This window comes from Gracilinanus agilis, chromosome 3 (assembly GCF_016433145.1).
Source record: "Gracilinanus agilis isolate LMUSP501 chromosome 3, AgileGrace, whole genome shotgun sequence".
Classification (NCBI taxonomy): Eukaryota; Metazoa; Chordata; class Mammalia; order Didelphimorphia; family Didelphidae; genus Gracilinanus; species Gracilinanus agilis.
Genome location: NC_058132.1, coordinates 124077398 through 124099069, shown reverse-complemented (window position 1 = coordinate 124099069; position 21672 = coordinate 124077398). Strand labels below are relative to the sequence as shown.

Below are 21672 nucleotides of genomic sequence, written 5' to 3'. Positions count from 1 at the left end.
ATAATAATAGAGGGGAAGATGGGGGAGATGGAGAGGAAAGCATGTAAGTATTACTCTCATTGGAATTTGCTCAATGAAAGAAGTATATATGCAATCAATTGGGTATAGAAAGCTATCTTACCCTACAGGAAAACAGGAGGGGAAAGGGAATAAGAAAAGAGAGGTGGGCCTGATAGAATAGTGGGCAAATTGAGGGAGATGGAAGTCAAAAACTAAACAGGGGTAAATAAGTTGGAAAGTAATCCACAGTAATCTTAATGGTGCATAAAATTTTTACAAGCCTCTAATTGAGGCCTCATTTCTCAAATACAAAGAGGAATTAGTTGAATGTAAAAGAATATTCCCCAATTGATAAATGGTCAAACAATATGAAATGGCAGTTCTCAAACCAAATAATTATGGCTCTCTATACTCATGCTTAAAAAAAAAAAAAGCTCTACATCACTATTAATTAGAGAAATGCCAATGAAAACAACTCTGTGGTACTACTCCACACGTATAAGATTGGCTATTATGACAGAAAAGGAAAATGACAAAACTTGGAAGGGATACGGGAAAGCTGGGACATGAATGCATTGTTGGAGGAGTTGTGAATTGATTCAATCATTAAGAGAGCAATTTGAACCTATGCCCAAAGGACTATAAAAGTGTACATACCCTTTGAACCAGCAATACCATTACTAAGTCTGTATCCCGAAGAGAAAAAAGGGGTGTGTGGAGGACCTATATATACAAAATATTTAAAACAGTTCTTTTTAGTGGGGGCAAAAATTTGGAAAATGAGGGGATACCTATCAATTGGGGAATGGCTGAATAAATTGTAGTTTATGATTGTAATGGAATACTATTGTGCTATAAAAAATGACAAGCAGGAAAAGCTCAGAAAAACCTGGAGTTGCAAGGACTAAAGCAGAGTAAAATAAACAGAACCAGGAGAACATTGTACAGTGATAGAAATACTTTACAATAAACAACTCTGAATAATAGCTATTCTCAGCAATACAATGTTCCAAAACTATCCCAAAGGACTCATGATAAAAAAAAAAGTCATCTGCTTACAGAGAAAAAGAACTGAATTTGAATCCAGAGCAAAGCAAACTTTTTTCATTTTCTTAATTTTTTTCAGATTTGAGTTTCCTTCCACAAAAGGATTAATATGAGAAGATGATTTACACAATTGCACAAGTAAAATCTATATGAGATTACTTATCAACCGAAGCAAGATGATGGTTGAAGGAGAGAAGAGGAGAGAGAATTTGAGATTCAATATTCTTTGAAAAATATTAGAAAGTTTTTACATGTAATTTGGGGAAAATATTTAATTCTTAATACTAAGGATTATGTATCCCTCAGCTCCAGACAATATGCTTCACATTGCAATCATTTAATAAATGCTTCTGAATTGAATTGGCCAGAAGACAAGTATTAGAAAGGAAGTGAAATAATTAGTCCTTAAATATTTCTATGAGCTGAATCTAGGGAGACTAAAATAATGAATTTTTTTATGTTAAGAGTTAGGGACTTGCAATATTATCAATAAAGTTGCTCTAGGATTCATCCTAGGTGGAAGACAGATTGAATCTGCAGTATTGAATAAAAATATTTAATTACCAGAAAAGATCTGTTAGAAAAACTATGGCCTTTTTTATTACAAGCAATTAATAAGAACCTAATCTAATGTACCAGACACTGTAATAAGCTCTAAGCGTACATAAGCAGAAGTGAAACAAAAATGTCACCACCAGAACTCTTCTAAACTGTCTGTTATCTCCCTTTTCCACTCAAGGTGTCATTTGATGCTTCATTATAAGATAAAGCTAATGCTGAACTCATGAAGGCTATCTCTAAAGAACAAAGCTGCAGGATGTGATAGTGAACCTAAACTTGCAGATGTTGTCCCAGGGATTAATCAAGGTCTGTCGTCTGAGAACAAGCCCTGCTCAGTTCAGAGAGGCTTCTCTGGTTGACTTTGGAGAGGCCAGTTTTTTAGCAATGGTAACTCTTGAAGACCATCTGTAAAGCAACAATCTGTTTCAGTGCACACTGATTAAATGACAGATCATTGTGTTATAAAAATAGTAAGTATGTTTTTATGGATAACATTGACAGGTCAGACATTCAGGAAATATTTAAAAAGGGGCAGAGTAGAAGTATCAAATGAAGATGACTATGAACTTTAAAATAGCAATATTCATCATTGTAAAGAAGATCCATTAAAGAGGATTAAAAAAAGAGAATTTTGAATGAATCTAAATAATTTTTTCCAAATTTACATTAAGGACTTCCTTCTAGGGGTGGAGCTAAGATGGCAGAGTAAGGCAGAGCAGTTCAAGGTCACCATGAGAATCCCCTCCAATCAATGTTTTTTAAAATGCCACAAAATAAATGCAGGAGTGAAAGAACCAACAAGAAGACAGACAGAAACAACTTTCAAGAAAGGAAAGACTTAAATGATTGGCAGGAAACATCTGGGGTGAAAGGTGAGCAAAGTCAGAGAGACTATAACAAAGAGCGAAGAGCAAGCCAAGAGTAAGTCACACACACCCCACCTCATATCAGCTATCCCAGGTTCAAAATCTAAGTCCAAGCCAAGATTCCCCTAAGACCCTGTCTGGGCAAATAGAGATCCAAGCCAATCCACAACCCTTGAAGTTCCAAACCTATGATTAAGTTGGTAATCCCAGCCCAGAATAGTCTGTGCTGAAGTGGGCTGATCTGTGTGGGCTCAGAGCAAGCCAGGAGTCCCAATATGAGCCTGTGGTGAGGACATAGACCCCAGCTTGGGGCAGTTGGTTGAGCCAAGGATTGGGAGGGGGGAGTGGTCCAGATCTTTTTGCCAGGGGCTCAGGGTGGAACTCCAGGACAGGGCAATCAACTGTGTGCATGATTGGATCAAGTACACAGTGAGACCAAAAACTTGTGCCTAAGCCTGGGGCTAGAATTTGATTAGCCCTGACCTGATCAAGTTCAGAGTAAGATCAAAAGCTTATGCCCAACCCTGAGGCAAATCTTCAAGCTATTAGCATCTCAAGGTTTAATTGAATCAGCAATGGGAGGAGGCCCTCAGAGCTCCCAGCCCTCAGGCCATCATACCACCTTGGAAGAACTAAAACTGGCAGAAACCAAAAAATAAGCTAGGAGCAGCATCAAGGAAGGACTGAAGTTTAAAAGGATAACCTAACTCCCCTGAAAACAAAGCCTACCTACAAAAAGGTAGGCAAAATGAGCAAAGAACCAAAAAAAGCACCTAACACTAAAGACTTTTTATGGAGACAAAAAAGCAAGGGAAAGAAAAAAGCAAAACAAAGCAAAGCAAACAGAAACAAAGTCCAAAAGAAAAATATGGATTGGACACAGATTCTGGAAAAGCTCAAAAAAGACTTCAAAAACCAAATGAGAGAGGCAGAGGGAAAATGGGGAAGAGAAATGAAAGCAATGCAAAAAATACATTAAACATTGATCAGTGTGCCCTTAGGAATTTTCTGTAAACTCATCCAAACATCTTTCCACAGTTTTCTCTCTTCTCTGTTTGTAGAATACTTAACATAAAAAACATTCTTTTAAAACCGTGTCTCACTATTTTGTCCAGGCTGGAAGTACAGCAGTTACTCATGGGTGTGATTCTACTATTGATTATCACAGAAGTTTGATCTATTCTATTTCCAACTTGAGATTTAGGAGCCTTATAGCTCCTTATTCCTAAGGGCTCACTATACTTGTTCTAGATTTGGTGCAGACACACAATATACTTTAGCTCTATAGGAGCCCAGAATTCCCAAATTCAAGCTATCTACCAGCCTCAGTCTCCCCAGCAGGCAAGGATTACATGGCGTGCCACCATGCCCAGCTACCTTCTATCTTTTAACAGTGCCTTTGCACATGAGATTCATTTGTAGAACCTTTCCTCCATTCTTAAAAACTATTTACCTTCTTGCTAATTCTTCTTCACCATCCAAATTCTCAAGTTTTCCAGCGAAGACTCTTTTAATTTCAAAGACCAAAAAATTTAAAAACAGAATTAGACATGCACTACACAAAAGTAATCTAAATGTCTTGTTTAAATCACCTAAAGTCTAAAATTACAAGGTCTGGAAAAAAAGGCCCTAATGTCAATAACTAAATATCTTCAATATAGCTGCTTTTTTTAGGGCTATTATCCTGTAAACAGCATTTTATATGGATGATCCCATTCTTTATATTTTGTATCCTTAAGAGACTTGCATATGCAAAAAATCAACTTACCTTCTTCTGTCTTCAGCACCTCGTGAGGGGTGTATTTTATTTCTTAATCTGTCAATAAAGTCAAATTCTAGAATCAGGTACCATTTCATTTACAACAATTTATACATCTAAAACATTTTCAAAATTGCAAAATTCTTGTCCCTCAATAACCCTGTGATATAAGAAGCTAACCCAAAGTATTATGTTTGAACTACATTGTCTGGATTCGTTGGAAATATATATATTTTCAAAATTATATTTGTGATGATGTTACTCACTAAGCCCAATTCTTTCTGAGATATGAAGTACTAACCCCTTCTAATTCCAAAGAAGGGCATGGTCTGTCTTCCTATGTAGGAGTCTACATAGTTTCCAAATCTAATTCTTATATCACTCACAAAGCTTTACAGAGGAAAGCTGGAGCTAGAGACTCACTCTGAAGGAAGTTAGAGAAAGAGTGGGAAAACAGGACTTCCTTTTTCAGATGTTTTAGAAGCAGCCCTACTTAATTTGAATAGCTAGCTTAACTGGCCTCGGAAACTATTGGGAATAGGGTTTGAGGATAATTAGTGAGAGAACAATTTGCTACATCCCAAGGACCTGGACTCAGCAAGAAGTGCTGATAGGAACAGAAGATGCACTGCTTAGATGCTGAAGGGGAGAGAGGGCAAATGGTGCTGAGTTTGGTTATAGACAGATTATATATAACTGAGATGCAAGGGTTAATATTCCTATAGTTCTCCAGAGAGCTTCCCAGAGAGGCCTGGGACAGTGCAGACTATGAAGGCTTAAGAATAGCAGAGGTACATTTTTGAATCCTAAATACACTTATGGCCAATGAAGCTATAGCTGGTCCTCCGAGAGAGATAATTAGCACTTGTGCTGGGAGCTAAATAGTATTATTTCTGAGGAGAATGGTGTTAACAATAAAATGAGGAATAAATCTATAATGGGAGTGGAGGTTGAATAGTTAGAATGGGAACTGAGGATAATCAAAGGCTACTAAGGAGTCAGGAGCACCTGGATTTAAATCTCTCCCCTGAAACTATTGATGTGACCATGTTCTCCCAGAGTTCTATTTTAGTTGTATGTATACTGAATAATCCACCAAGAAGGGAAAATCAAGCATATTCTCTCATGCCTTGGATTTAAATTTCTCGTTAACCATCATTTAAACTCACTCATCTAACAGAAGCAAGATAAGATTTATTAAGATTAAAAATGATAAAGACTGCTATAATTATAGAAATTAGTATTTTAATTAAAGCCATGCTGATAGATAAAGTCATTAGACCACGTGCTTGTAAGAATTCAAAACTTCCGCCTAGCCATAATTACCTCCTCTCTCCTCCTCCACCCAGTAGCTAAAGAGCTAAAAAGAAAAAGAGGCTTTACTTTTGGATTTCCTCTCATTTTAAACTGTTCTCTGCGTGGTGACGCAGATGTCCCCACGCCCAAAGAACCGGAACCGGAAACCCGTTGGACCACAGGAAATGTAGTTTGATAGTTCCCACGTGTCCATAGAAAATATATATACTTTTAGATGGCATTTCCCAAATTTCACTTTTACAATTCCCCCTGAGGTCCGGCAAAAAAAAGGTTAGCCCTTTTTCTTCGCTGGACCTGTAAAAATAGACAACTTCTAAAATTTAAGAATTTGGGGGATAAAAGAAATGGATAAACAAATGGATAAAACTAGCCGCATTGACAAAAAACCAATTTGGGGGCAGTTCCCTATTGGTATAACAGTGTACAATTAGAGCAAATTGCATTCAACTCAATTTCCACTCCCCATAGTTCAATCAACTGCACCCCAAAGTTCAAATTTGGTCTTCATGGTACAGTGAAGGCTTTTCAGACATCTTCATGGTATCTTCACCAAACAGGTTCATCATCTGGATTCTGGGGAGATGGCAAGATCCTTATCCTGAAATTATTCTCAAAAGAATTTAAACTTTACATTATAGATTACAAAACATACATTTTCTTCTAAGATTTATACAATTCCCCCTGAAATTACTCCTAAAAGAGTTAAATATACATATATTTTGACATTATCGAATTTTAAAAAACTTAACAGACATCCCATCCCCCTGAGGGAAATTCTAAGCACGCCTTTTTTTTTTTTTAAAAGGGGTACCTCAGGTCAGCTAAGGATGGCAAAAAAATAAATAAATAAATAAAATTCAAGAAAAAAGAAGAAAAAATTAACTTGTGAATGAAATGTAAAATGTGCAAAAAATGTAGGGAAAATAAACTTAGACCTTTGAATGAAGGTCTAATTAAAGAGAATTCAGCAGTGTGCAATTACCCATTCAGGGCTAGGACTTAAGGAAAATGTCTCTCTCTGATCTGATTTACCATCAGCTTTTCAGGGAAGTGAGCCAAATAAATAACCAATCTTAGGTGCTTTCTAGGAATCTAAGTCGAGGGGACCCACGTCCTCTAAAGTTTTAGAAAAGACTAGGACTACACTGCCAGTCAGGTACTGCAGGTTGGCTATCATCTGGCTCACCCATATATTCCTGAGAGTGAAGGGAATGACAGACACTTCCCTTGCATATAAATCTGGTCCTTTTTTCTCTCTTATAGAATGGCAACTTCCTGTAGTCAGCTGCAAATGGGTAAGTGCAGTATTACTGCATTGTGTCCTACAGACTAGTAGGATGGAAATTATAGTTGATTAGACCCTAATACAAGGGCCTGTTATAATTTTATTTTGTTTCTTCAAAAATTTTATATACATAGCTTTTGATATTTTGATTTTGATTTTAATGCTTTTCTTTTCAAAAGTTTCAATTTTCTTCTATTTGATTTATTTTTTTTTCTTTCTTCTTTTTCTTTTGAATTTTACTCATACAACCCCATGACTAGTTTTTCCCTCCTTTCCATTATCCACTCTTATTCACCCTGAGCAACAGGACAAATATAGAATAAATGAAATAATGGATATAAAGGCACTTTGCAAACCTTAAAGCACTATAGACCAGCAATTATTATTATTATTAGCTTCTAGTCACCAGACCTCCAGTCTGTCCTCCTCTTGTATATAGAGCAAAAAATAGGAGTGTGCTATTAAATGAATAAGGACAACTCCCTCCAAATTTAAACATACATTATTAACACTTAAGTTTAAGTCTACTCAATCAACAAGGTAATTAAATCAAGACCTGATCATCTTGCAATGATGAGAGCTGGTTCCAGCACACTCTTGAAGATTTCAAAATGGAAATGATTGGAGAGATCACAAAGTTTAAATCCTCTCATTGAAAACAGAGGCCCAGAGATGTTGAGGTCAAACAAAAGCAGGTAAGATGCAAGCAGATACGTAGCACAGTGGATAGAGCACCAAACTTGAAGATAGGACAAACAGGGTTCAAATCTGACCTTGGACACTTCCTAGCTAGTGACCCTGGGCAAATCACTTAACCCCACTTGCCTAGCCCTTTCTGCTCTTCTGTTTTAGAATTGATACTAAGACAGAAGGTAGGGTTTGTTTTTTTTTTTGTTTTTTTAAAGGCAGATGATATGGGATTCAACCCCAGGTCCTCTAATGTGAAGATACCTCCTGGGGTCAAATCCCGTCTTTCACATATAATGAACTGTGTGAACACAAGCAAATCATTTAAACTTTCCAAGATTCAGTTTTCACTATTATAAAATGAAGGAGAAAGAAATACCTCCCTCATAGGGTTGGTATTAACATCAAAATGAGATGTCAGCTATTATTATATAAGTTGATGTAAATAAAAGAAGATTCCCTAATAGATGCTTGCCAAGGAAGAGTAAAAAATAATAGCATTTCCCTATTAATAACTCTCCTTTTCAGTTGGTAATCAACCACCACAGACAATATTAAAGACCTCACTAAATAATTTTTTTTTAATCAGACAAAGTCCAAGGAGAATATAGGTTGTCCCCAGAGTTGTTTCTGGAATTATGGCTATTCCTGAACTAAATAATTCACAAAGGTAAAGAAAATAAGGGATCATCCTGTTGGGTAGCATCAGAACATAATCTGTTGCTATATAGGGGGCAATAAATAAAAACATAAATTATAATTGCCAATTTCTTGGATATAGTTTCCATATAACAAAGATTAACTAAGTCAGTCAGTGGAGAGAGAAGAAGTAAGAATATTTTCCCTGAACAATCTGGCTTCAGAAGTGGGAAATGAGTCAGGTTTATGATCTTTAAAAACTCCTTTTAAGAATGAGATCCTATGGTCATTGTGGAACTCTTTTCTAGTTATCTCAGAAAAGTTCATTTGGCCCTAAGAAGTATCTAGCTGTCAATGATGTCTGGATCTCTTGGCTTCTAACATAGTTATGGTTATAAGAATTAGTAAAAATGTAGCTGTTGCTGATACAGTGACATAGAATTATTTCCACCAAACCATTTCTCTGGTTCCAAGACCTTGAGCAATCCATAGCATGTTTCAACATACCAAACATCCCCCCAAATCCATACAACATAAGGAAATATAGATAGAAAGCCACTTAGGAATAATATATCACTAAAGTCACATTGTACCAGCACAAGATTTCTCATCTAGCTTGTTAATTTTTCTTCCCTTCAAAAGACTCAGCAAAATGTAAAGGAACTATCAATAATTACTTTGTCAACCAGTCCTGAGAATTTAATTTAAATATCTAGATACTTATTCCAAGAAAACACTTTCTTAGGTACTTTTTTATATATAACAAAACTATCATAAATGGAATCAGAGAAAGGTAATTATTTGATTGTTTTTTTTTTAAAATCTTATCTTCTGTCTTAGAATCAATACTGTGTATTGGTTCCAAGGCAGAAGAGCAGTAAAGGCTAGGCCAGTGATGGGCAACCTTTTGAGCTTGGTGTGTCAAAATTTGCCAAAAAAACAAGCATAACTTGGGTGGTGTGTCACTTTGAGAAAAAAAACCACAGTTTTGTGATATTTATATAGTTTAAATAACAAAAATGTATAATTGTAATATATAACTGTATTTAATAAACCAAAATAGGTAAACTAATATAGGTAGAATTGTCATCTATAGTGCAGAGTGTCCACACTACACTACAACAAATGTTTCATCCTCAACATGCAGCCCCATTATTTCTCTGCATGTGGCCGCATGTCATCAAAAATGGCTATGCATGTCAGTGCTGACGCGGGTGTCATAGGTTTGCCATCACCGGGCTAGGCAATGGGGGTTAAGTGACTTGCCCAGGGTCACGCAGCTAGGAAGTGTCTGAGTCCAAATTTGAACCTAGAACCTCCTGACTCTAGGCCTAGCTCTCAATCCACTGATCCACTCAGCTACCCACTATTTGATTGATAATATCCCAAATATTTTGCATTATTAAAAAATGGCCTTTATTCTCTGCAAAGAAGAGATATGGACAATTCACATGATTACAAATGGACACTTCCTTTGGCATCTCAAACCATCTTCCCAGGAACCTAGATTTATAACTGTAAGAGTCATCCCAGATTGTTCCCTTTTCTGTAGTTCCTGTATTCAAGCAGTTTCCATGTCTTATCAATCCTCCCTCTACAAAATAACTCACTTCTGTCTCCTTATTTCTAATAACTGGAACTCTAACATTATAAATCTTAATGACTTGGAAGAGCACATTATGATTAAAATTCACTGGAAAAAAATCTTAATTTATAATTATTTATTAAATAATAAAAAGCCAGCCAGAGAAAGAAAAGGCACCAGCCACATGTAGCTGACAGCTACCTTAGCAGCTTTTCTCCCCAAGTGTTGCAAGCAAGCCCCAAACCTGAGCCAGAGAGCATACCCACTCAGTCCAGAATTCCACCAAGAAAAGGCCTTCCTTTCCTCTCCTCCAATTTATGCTCTTTGTGACATCCCTTTTCCCAAGTCACTTTGACTGGAGGACTCCAACCTCACTCCGGACAAGAGGCAAGTTTCTAGACATCACTTGACAGACTTTAGAAGGTACTGTAAATAAAAATTGATCTGGAGGCTTATTACTAGATTTATAAGCATTTATTAGTGAAGAGAAATAGAAAGAGGGTTTTCAGCCTTTCTAACTTTAGGGAAAGATCTAATCCTCCACTGCAGCCTGCTCACCACTTGTCAGAGATCAAGAGATAAAATGAGGTAGGAGAAAGAGCAAGGTGACATCCCAGGAAGAGAATTATTTGCAGAGCAGAAGCAAAGTGACCTCTCTCCTTCTCCCACTAGCTTTTAAAACCTATAGCTCCTCCCTCCTTGGTGACTTTGGGCTGACTCTGGCATGTTGATGCTGGGATACCAGGGACCCAGGCATGAGGCTGTCAGATATGCCACATTAACTCTGTAACGCCTGTGTTCCACACATTAGTCCCCTAAATAATTACTTCATACAAATGGCCACATAGCTGACTTTTCTCTGCCTGACTTTACCTAGCTTACTTACTTGCTTCACTATCCAAGAGGTTTGTTTACAGCTAAACAAAGGATTTGTCTCCACTTCCATTCAACAAAGTGAGGTAGAAGCACATCTTAGCTTTAATCTTTATTTTTTCTTATTTTTATTCTAAGATATTCTATTTTCCCAATTAGATGTAATAACAATTTTCAACATTGGTTTTCCAAAATAATAAGATCAAATTGTCTCCCTTCCTCCCTTCCTTCCCCCCTCTACAAGATGGTAAGCAATTAGATGTGTATTATACATCTATTATCATGCAAAACATATAGTTTTAATCTTGAGATTAAATTTCTCTCCCTTTAAAATCTAAAGATTGTCTTGGGGTACCAAAAAAAGGGATACGCATTAATGCTAAATTTCCATAGGAGCTTGCAACTGAAGTAGAGATGTCTTGAGAAGAAGCAGCTAGGTGAATTGAAGTCAGGCCTGGAGTCTCCTCTTCATAAGTTCAAATCTGGCCTCAGACACAGAGGTATCTTGATTGTTGAGCACCTTAAGTCACAAGCAATTTGAAATACGCGCAGTCATGATCAGGTTTTTTCGCTTTAAGTCACAAGCAGATATTTGAATCACGAGCTTCTGCCCATGGGAGGAGCCCAAGGTGGATGAGGTAATCAGTACAAGAGAGTTTAAGGAAATGTTGAGGATTTGGGAAAAAATTAAACAGTTTATTGGAAAGACACACACAGAAAAAGTTGCAAAAGGTCATGCTTTGGAGCTGTGCGATGACACTTGTTTCACACATTATCAAAACGTTTTGAAAGGGAGGAAGAAACAAACTTCCATGGAAAGGTTTTTGTTGAAACGGCCTCTTAAGTGAAATCAAGGAAAGTATGGCAGAACAGCCAAAATTCAATGAAGAAAATGATGATAATTAAGTAAATTTTAAAAAAGCAACTAAATTTAGCAATAAAGTTACATATCATAAGTAATGTGTAAGGTCAATTTTGCATTTAAATGTAGCATTACATGTTGTAAGAGGGGAAACTAGATATTTAAGGTACGGTCGCCAGGAACCAGATCAACTTGATTCCAAATTAAAATAGACCCAAGTCAGGATGGCTTTTATGGAAGTTTATTTACAATTAGGAAGGTTGAAGGTAGGGAAATAGAGAGAGAGAAACTCTGGCCCGGACTAGAGGTCCAGACCGGATGAGAATTTAGAGGTCCCAGCAGAGGGGCACATAGGTTAATTAAACAAGGCTACTAGCCACAAGGCCTTCTAGAATTAGAGAGGCAAGAGAGGCCTCCTTGAGGCTAGAGCCTCCAGAAATGCCAAGGGAAGAGAGAGAGTCAGCCTAACTTACCCACGTGACAATTCAGAGGGAAGCAGACTGAGGTCTCACCAGAGATCCTTCAACACCAAGTTCAAAATGCCAACCCCTCCACTGGAAGTTACCATCATATTTAAAAGATAGCATCTTTTCATCACTTCCTGCATCCACCTTCAATTTCAAGTGGACAAATGGCAGCCTCCACACTGTTTTGGACCACCCAAAGGGCAGCCCCTTGTTCTTCATTTGTTACTTATTGTCACGTGTGGGTAACTCATCTTCCCCTCCCCATGGTTTGGTGGGGTGACATTATTTCTGATGGCTAGAGTCTAACAATGAATGAGGATGAGCTAATTCCATTTACACAATGTGTAGAAAGTAAGTTATGTTAAGTGATAGCACATGAAATGAAAACCTCTGCCAGCATCTTCGCCTGAACTTGAAGGTAAATAGCATTTCATAAGCAAGTTTATTTCTTGACATTCTTTCTTATTATTCATAAATATATTTGTTATTTATAGAGTACATTTTTGTATTTAAAAGCATGTAAAACAAAAAATTCATGTGTTTTTTTTTGGGGGGGGGTAGAACAGATTAATTGCATTTCCATACTTAAATGGGGAAATTTGATTTGACACATGAGCAAATTGAGTTACAAGCTTGGCCCTGGAACAAATTAAAATCATGAGTCAAGGTACCATTGTATTAGTTATTGTGAACTCTATTTGACTTAGTTTCCTTATCCATAAAATGAAACCCAGAAGAAAATGGCAAGCTACTCCAGGATCTTTGCCAAGGAAATCCCAAATGGTGTCATGAAGAGTCAGAGATATCTGAACAACAACAACAATGCAAAGGGCAGAGACTGGACTATCAGATTATTCCATTTTGCATCTGCTGCCCTCCCTGGATTCAATTCCACAAAACAAAATTCCTCAGGTACCCTGAGGAGTCACCACCACTTCTTTCCACTTTCCTGCCTCCTTTTATGTGTTTTCTCTTCCATTTAGATTATAAGCTCCTTGAGGGCAGGGACTTTTTGTTAGTTATATCTCCAGTACTTGGCACATTGTTGGTGCTTAATAAATGTTTATCGGATGAATTTTTAATGGTTATTGGATGATGCAGTGGATAGAGTGCTTGACCTACAGCCAGGAAGACTTGAATTCTAATCCTGTCTGACACTTAGTAGCTATGTGATCCTGGGAAAGTCACTTAACTTCTGTCTGCCTCAGTTTCCTCATACCTATCTCCCAGTGTTATTGTGAGGATCTAATGAGCTTTTATATATTTATATATATGCAAACAGGGTTAAGTGACTTGTCCAGAGTCACACAACTAGTAAATGTCTGAGATCAGATTTGAATTCAAGAAAATAAACCTCCCCAGTTTGGAGCTGGTGCTCTATTCAGTGTGCAAACTAGCCACCTTTGAGATAATATCTGTAATATTTGTAAAGCATTTTGCAAACCTTAAAGTGTTATATAAATGCTAATTAATATAATTACTATTTCCTCTGAAGCACAAGGATGTCTTCTGAATATTTCTTTTCATTTTAGCTGGCCTTTAAAAAAATTAGCTAGAAAAATGAGAACTATTTTGTGACCGTGAAGGACATAAGAATATGTAAGAAGATTATCATACAAAAGCATGTAATACTATCAACTTGCTCCATGGGAACAGTCAATAGGCTATGAAAGAAATGCTTGGAAATTAATTAGGAATGATTTGAAAAGATTTTATTTATATTAGATTGCAAACTCCTTGTGGGCAGTGAGAGGAATCCTTATCCCCAAATAGCACGTAGTGGCTTAATAAAACACTTTTTTGAAGAAGGAAGGAAGGAAAGAAGGAAGGAAAATTACATTAGGCAAGAAGTAATCACTATCTGAATTCAAACTTAAATTCTTTTGGATTCCCTAAGAGACCACTCTAACACTGTTAAAATCATTTTTTAAAATTATACTGACAGTAATGTAGTAGGATGCAAAGGCAGGAAGAGTTGCAGGTAAAAAGAAAGCTCAAAAGAGATTGCATTTTCTGTCTTCAGAGGATCAAAATTAGCAGGTACTGATCTTCAATATGATGGACAGTGAGAACAAAGGAAGCACACCATACTGCTTTCATTTTTTATGATCTAAATTCTATATATTTTGGGAAGCAATTTTTTTTTTCACAATACAAGTCAGTTTTTCACTGGTAATAGTTGTTGAATGAGGACTATTCCCAACAAGTCTCAAACTGGACTGAAGTTTGGATTTCAGATTCCTTAAGACTTCCTTTAGGATAACATAGAATAGTATCAGATATGTGAGAAAAATGTTTACCATGGAGGAAGGCATAAAGATGAAGCATCAGTTAAACTCATGTTTACCTGAAATGGACAAAAGGAGAGTTGCACACATGCAGTTCATTTTTTTTCATACAGAATCTTTGTCTTTTGCTGGTTTGCAAAGAAATGCTCTTTTTTTCAGGGCACTTAAGTTCAGAATTTAACAAATAAAATTTAAAAAGATAACATGAAGCAGTTTGTCAAAGTTATGGATGAATAATCATTCATTCAATCAATAAAACGACTCAATAAAATTACATTTCCTAGAAATTAATGAAATATATGCTTTATCATAAAATTTCTATCTTTTTTGTAAGGTGAGAGAAACAGGTAAATCTTCCATTCCAAAAGTGAGTTGTATTTGGAAATCAATAACTGTTTATCATTTAGCTCACTTACTTACGTAATAGATCTGAGAGTTCCCAAAAATTCATTTATTGTTGTTAAACAGTGTGTCGCCTCTGTCCAGAGGAAACTAATTCTTCTTCTTTCACATCTAAGGAAAAAAAAGAATTATATAATCACATTCTATCTATGCTTCATCAAAAAAATAAATTATTCAAAATATGACATAGGGAACATTTCACATAACGCAAATGAGATAATATTTATAAAGAGCTTAGCATGGTGCCTGGAATATTGTCAGGACTATCCAAGTGCTTAGACCCTTAATTTTTTAAAAACCCTTACCTTTCATCTTAGAATCAGTATTGGTTCCAAGGCATAAGAGCAGTAAGGGTTAGGCAATGGGGGCTAAGTGACTTACCCAGGGTCACACAACTAGGAAGTGTCTGAGGCCAGATTAGATCCTCGAACCTCCCATCTGTAGGCCTGGCTGTCAATCCACTGAGCCACCTAGTTGCAGCCCCATAACTTAATTGAATTTTAACTAATATTTCCAAAACACATATTTAAAAATATATTGAAATCACAAAACCTCAAGTTTTTTCAGGTTTGGAAAAATACATACATATGCTTTATCTCAGAGCATTTCAGAATTTCACAAAGTAAAGGAAAATGGTTTTTAAATTTTTCTTACCAAATATATAGTTCAAGCACAATGAATCTATCACATATGCCCTTAAAATTATTTAATACTTGGAAAGATACAGAACAAAAAGTTTTTTAAACCCAGTTTTTACACACTTATTGACCTACTATTGGTAATCTTCAAAGTAGGTGATGAATTTATTGAGAAGCATTGTAAGGATAAAGGACAAGGACGAATGTAAGAGAAAAGATTGTGCTGCCCCTTGGATTTCCTCCTTCCCATCCTTGCTTCCCCCAAAGCATTACCTGATAAACTTAGATCCAGAAATAAATGATCTCTGGAAAGAATCCTTTTTGCTTTGATAGTCGGGACTGAGCATGTTTTCCAACAATTCTTCGTTAGATGAGGGTACAAGGACAGATGGGATTCTGGACTCTCCTGAAAAACGGATTTTTGTTTTCGTTGTCTCAACTTCCTTGTGCTCAGGTGCCTTCTCCACCCCTTCATCTTTCAAATCCTCTCCTTCCTTTCCTTGTTCTTTTTCTTCCATAGAGGTTTTTTCATCTTTTCTTTTTTTTTCTTTTTAAACTTTTGGAACAGATTATCTTCTAATCTGAGCCTTCATCCTCCTGTTCAAGGTTAGTTTCCCTCATATTCCCCAAATTAATTTCTTTATGTTTGCTGGCCCCTAAGGGATCAAGGTACACAGGACTGGGTTGGTGAATCTAATGAGGTAAAGAGAACCTCTTGTTTCCCATGCACATGTTTTCTCTAAAAAACCCTCTGCCTCACTGAATCAACCCTTCTTCTAGGACAGACACTTCCCTGGGAGAGAATTGGGGAGAAGAAGAAGCCAGAAACAGCATAGGAGAAAGCTTTGGGAGAGAGGAGCATGAAATAAAACTCTGTCACTAAGGAGAACCAGAAACCTGAAGCTAAGAGGCCAGTACTGGAAAAGAACCTAGTAACCATGGCAACACCAAGCTACAGGTTCTTACTCTGGAAGTCAGATCAAGCCAGATGGAAGTAGTTCAATCTTCAGTCTCAACACAGAAGACACACAGACATTTTTTCAGCCTTAATAAATTATTTCATATATTTTGTATTCTTTTAAGAGCCTTTTAAAAAGAACTATACTAATTGCAATAATAAAAAACTTTTGAATGTAATATATTCTCTTCTTTTGGATAATCTTTTCATACAGATACTTACTAAACCAAGCAGCTGAGAGGCTTCAGACTAAGATGCTGAAGAAACAAGAGACAGATCTGCAGGCCCAGGTGAAGTAGGAAGAACTAAATGCATGGTGTGCCCCTTTCTTTATTTGTTCCCAAGTCATGGTCTTCAGACCCAGTATAGAATGGTAAAGTCTTTTTACTGTTCAACTCTGTTCCTTGTTCCAACTGAAGATGTGCAGTTTCATACTGTGTGAAGTAGAATCTCAGGAGTCTGTACCCAAAAAGTCATTCTAACGAGTAGACAGGAGACTTGATAAGATGCTGGCAAAAAAAAAAAAAAAAATGCGGCTTTTATTAGAGAAAGGGAGAGGACGGGGGCACTGTTCTGAGTGGTCAATTCAAAACAATGTCCAAGGGCAGACAAGTGAACTCAGAATTTAAAGGCAATTAACACAATGTTTCTCTTTAGTCACTCACCACCTGTTTTCTTTATCTTTTTAATAGTTTTCTTTATCTTGGCCCACCCTCCTTAAGTTTCTCAGTATTCTTGAACTCTTGGGAGCATTCCTCAAGTTTTCAGTTTCTAAGATGAGTCAGAGTTAGACTGAAACATTTGAGACAAGGAGTTAAGATTGTAACTCTTAAGTTTAGGATGTTTCTCATGGAAATTTTCCATCACCATCCAGCTTCTAATTTCTTTAACCTTTTGAATGCTGACTGTCAGAGCTATTAGGAATCCATAATAAAAAGAGAAGAAAAGGATGGGACCAGGGGGGGTTGGCCACATTAGAAAAGAGTGCTAATTAGGACAAAGATGTATATATATAAAATGCTGCTTTGGAAGAGGAGTTTCTCTACTCTTCTTAAGGAGAAATTGGTATCTTTCTTCTGAAGGGCACCTAACTTGCATTAATTTTCTATGGGAAGCTGCCAATCTAAGATTACTAATACTAGCTGATATATGCTAGAGAATAATACATGATTTCAACCCACATAATCCTACCAATTTTTACTTCAAAGTTGTATTATTCTCCCTCTTCAGGGTCCCCTTCATCAAAGAGCTGAAGCATGAAATCAGTTTCAGCAACCTCTTTAGGCTCAGCTACCACTCTCAAGTTAAAAACTTTTTGCTTTCTCAAAATCATCATTTTGGGAACCTTTGAACTACAGCATGCATATTCTCTACAGTTCTCTGAATCAGGACAATGAAATAGGTAATTAAACAATGAATAAGCAAAAGAACACAAAAAGTAATAATTATGGTTAGAGCTATCTGTATCTAATGACTGCTGAACATTGAGTTCCACCAATCAGTCCAAGGGGCAGCATTAACTCCTTCTCAAATGTCAGTTTCCCCTATATGCAAACAGTTAATAACATTTGAGCATAATTCAACCTTCTTCATCTTCATCTTCAGAGATCCTCTTCATCTGGATTCTCTATTCCTTCTATTCCAGGTTGGTTGCAGGATCTTTGGGGATCATCCTACTGACAAAAATTCTTTTGCAAAGCAAACATTTTATGAAATAAATCCTTCTACCTCAGGTTTCTTTAGGAGATATTGAAATTCTTGGGCCCTAATACTTAGTCTAAAGTTTAACTTTTCATAACTACTTTTACCTATTTCTATGGAATCTCAATTACAGTCTCTACTAGTCAATTTGCTTGTTTGGAAATAGAAACTTTCCATCTTACAATTTGTATCCTGTGCTGATAGTAAGAATTTGTCACAAAAGAAAGGAAGGGGAAAGATCTTTAACTGTCCTTATTGTCCTTCCAAGGACACAGAATGAATGGGTCAACACTGTCTGACTTCATGCACAGGACAAAGCTGTCATTGGCTCATGCCATCATTGTTTCTCACTCAGGGACCACTAGTACCCAAAGTCAGAAAGATCTCACCTGGATTGAGCCTCAGACTGCCTTTCCAACTGTTACAGTACTTTCACTTATCTTTCAAGGGTCTGCTTGTTCTTTTCAGTGGTGGATCATCAGACAGTCTGAAATCCAAGTCTACAATAATATCAGGTGTGATTCCCATAAACCTTTTGTCTTAAATGGCAAAAATCCTTACTCATTACAATTGAAAGAAAACCTGTTCTCTTAGTGTTCCAGTTTCACTTTTTAAAATTCCATAATTTCAAAAGAGAGCTTCCTGCTTACTTGATTACTTATTCTAATGGCTTCTAAAAATCTTACTTCAAATTTATCTAAAATAAATATTCTTCTCTTTAATTTCTTCATATAGTAAATGCCAATTCTGCATCTCTTTATCCTATATCTTATTTATATTTGCCTTACAATGGCTTTCAAAATACTTTCTCTTACTCTATCATAAGTGTCATTAAAATAGCTTGTCTCTCCTTCTTGGTAATATTAGGATTAATTAAACTTCAGTAGCCAAAAGCTATTGGGCCCAATCTCTCACAAGTAGTAAAAGATACTGTATCCAGTTCCCCCCCTCACCCCCTTAAAATTTCTATATTAACATTCCTGGCGGTTTCTATTTGCAACATTTTTGTAGATAAATTACACTAACAGTAAGAGGGGGAGATGAAATAGTTAATTGCTTAAACTTCCTAGTCTCTAAACTCCCATTCTTTTCCCTCTCAAGCCTATGCTTCAAGTAGAATCATGCTCGACCCATTCCTGCTGACAACTTCGCATACCTACTTACATTGTTCATACAACATGTCTATCTTCTGGTTCTCATAAAGAGACCCCATATTCTTTTAAAGTCTCCTACACCTAATGTCTTTCATATGCTAATCCCAAGTCCTCTCTCACCTTCTATGAGTGGCTTTTGCCATCACTAAACTTAACCTCCACCAAGTATTCTGTTCCATGCTATTGGTGTCTCAGAAGAGCCCTGATTATCATTCTTTTTATCAAGTCCATCATTCACATGCATAATTTACATATCATATCTTTACATATTGTCTTATCCAATTCACCTCAAGAATTAGTTTTGTTTACAGTACAAATTAGTAGATTGTGTTTATACAAAATTACATTCTACAAGCAAATGGATTACATTTAAATCCATATTTGCATTCAGTAATAAAATAATTTTTATGCAAGGTACATATTTTGGCAACAATAAATCCCAATTGGTTACAAATTCAGAAATTCTTTTAATAATACTCTAAATTCCTTAAACTGGATCCATTTTCATTTCTAAATTTCCAAATTTAAAACTTCTCACTCCCCAATGTTCATTACATTTTCACTTGTTGCTTAATTCAATAGCACATATACTGAAATAACATTTACACATTCTAATTTGTCAAACCAAAATTTATATCATATAGAATTTTCTCCATATTATATCACATCTTCTTCTTAGCTGGCACTAAATTCTTATATACATTACACTCATTTTATTAAGTCCTTATATTCATTAAGCAGTCAGCACAACACTTTTTTGTTGAGATTTTGCTTCTCATCTGCTTCTTTAAAGTAAAAACCCTCTTCTTCATCAGTCTAGCTATTAATTACATCAATCAATTCTCAAATTCAGTTGACTCAAATAACAAACATTTTAGGTATGTCTTAAATTTGAATCTCTAACCATTGTTCATTTCAAGTCTCAGTGAGAACTAGCAGTTCTCTCATCATTAAGTACAGAATCAAATATCTGGAATCTTATACACCTAATAGACAATTTTCAACACTGAATCACTTTATAGTCATTTCACACAATTCCACAGGTACGTTTCTGAATCATTTGTTTTTCCAAAATCCCATACATCAAACTTAAAAATTAATACCATGGGGCAGCTGGGTAGCTCAGTGGATTGAGAGCCAGGCCTAGAGACAGGAGGTCCTAGGTTCAAATCCGGCCTCAGCCACTTCCCAGCTGTGTGACCCTGGGCAAGTCACTTGACCCCCATTGCCTACCCTTACCACTCTTCCACCTATAAGTCAATACACAGAAGTTAAGGATTTAAAATAAAAAAATAAAAAAAAATTAATACCATTAAAAAAAACAGTTGAATTGTGGGACCTAAAATCTCCCTTCTTCTGTTCTAATCTCCCCTTTACCCAATTGGTGGCCAGTCAAAAAAGGGCAGAGTAAAAATGTTAAACAAATCTTTTTGCCTTTGTCCTCTAGTAAGAGTAGAGGGCGAATTTCCTTTTTCATTTAAAGTTTAAGAAGTCCAAAAATCCACATTTATTCTTGAATCTCTCAAACACATTCTTTAGTCTCTCTGCTCTCCCACCTTTCATAATGAATGAGAAACAGATTTGCTTCAAAATCACTTCGAGGTTTCTTTTCCCAATCTGCCTTTTGTGTGTACACTGGGTCACAACAACAAAAACAGACAACAGTTAACATGAACTTTAAAAGCATGCTTCAAAATCAGTGTTCCTGAGGATCACCTACTGTATTTACATGTTCTTCACCCTCCCAAACAAGGAGGGATTTTGTCAGTCAGCTTCTAAAGCTTGTAAAATAAGTCTTATCAAAGACAGTGCCTTCACTTTTAGGCACAGAGTGGTCAAAAATCCTCCAATCATGTCTCAGCAGAAAATTTCACTGATTCCTTTGTCAGCTATTCTGGCTTCAACAAGTCAGTGTCTCAGGGCCCTAGCCCTTTAAGTGGCAGAGCTGATTATAGCCATAGAAAACATGGATTTCTCTTGGAGACAAGACATTTCTCTTATCTTCTGTGATTTATCTCTCTTATTCTGCATTTCCCTTTTTGTTTCTTCTCTCACTGTCCATCTCAATCTGGCATATTCATTTTGCATTAACCTTTTCTGCTCTTCCTGAAGCTTTCTCAAAATTTGGGTTAAAGTCTGGTCAGTTCTTTATTGCTATTATCTTCTTTTTCCATATATATCATCTCTGCTTTTTGGAGGAACTCCTCTAGGGGTGTAATTGCCCACCCATTTATCCTTTGGATTTTATTACTGATGTCTGACTGTGATTTGTTCACAAAACAGATCTTTAGAACATCCTGCCTCGTGGGATCATTCATATTCAATCTAAGGTATCTGTTTGCTAAGCCTCTCAGCCAGTTCAAAAAATTGACTAAATTTTCTTTTCTTTCATGTTTAGCTTCCTGATTTAGGTGCTCAACTGATTCTGTCCCCTGTTCTGTCTGTTGTTTGGGGTAAATCTCTTTCAAGTGGTCTATTTCTCCCCAGTGATTATATATAGCCTCTGGAGGCCTTCCAAATTGATTGCTTTATTCTTCCTTCCTTCCTTCCTAGAAATCTGCCCATTCTTTTTTTTTTTTTTTA

General features: G+C 36.4%; 1 protein-coding gene across 1 annotated transcript in view; it reads right to left on the bottom strand.

Annotated features, from left to right (window-relative positions):
• Positions 1 to 15794, bottom strand: part of LOC123238839 (phosphatidylinositol 3,4,5-trisphosphate 3-phosphatase TPTE2-like) — a 90954-nt gene extending 75160 nt beyond the window's left edge. The window contains exons 1-4 of the mRNA XM_044666065.1: positions 15550 to 15794; positions 14657 to 14749; positions 4243 to 4290; positions 3928 to 3981 (exon numbers count right to left, since the gene is read on the bottom strand). Of these exons, the coding sequence (XP_044522000.1) occupies positions 3928 to 3981; positions 4243 to 4290; positions 14657 to 14749; positions 15550 to 15794 (440 nt within the window). The remainder of the gene's footprint in view (positions 1 to 3927; positions 3982 to 4242; positions 4291 to 14656; positions 14750 to 15549) is intronic.
• Positions 15795 to 21672: the final 5878 nt, after the last annotated feature.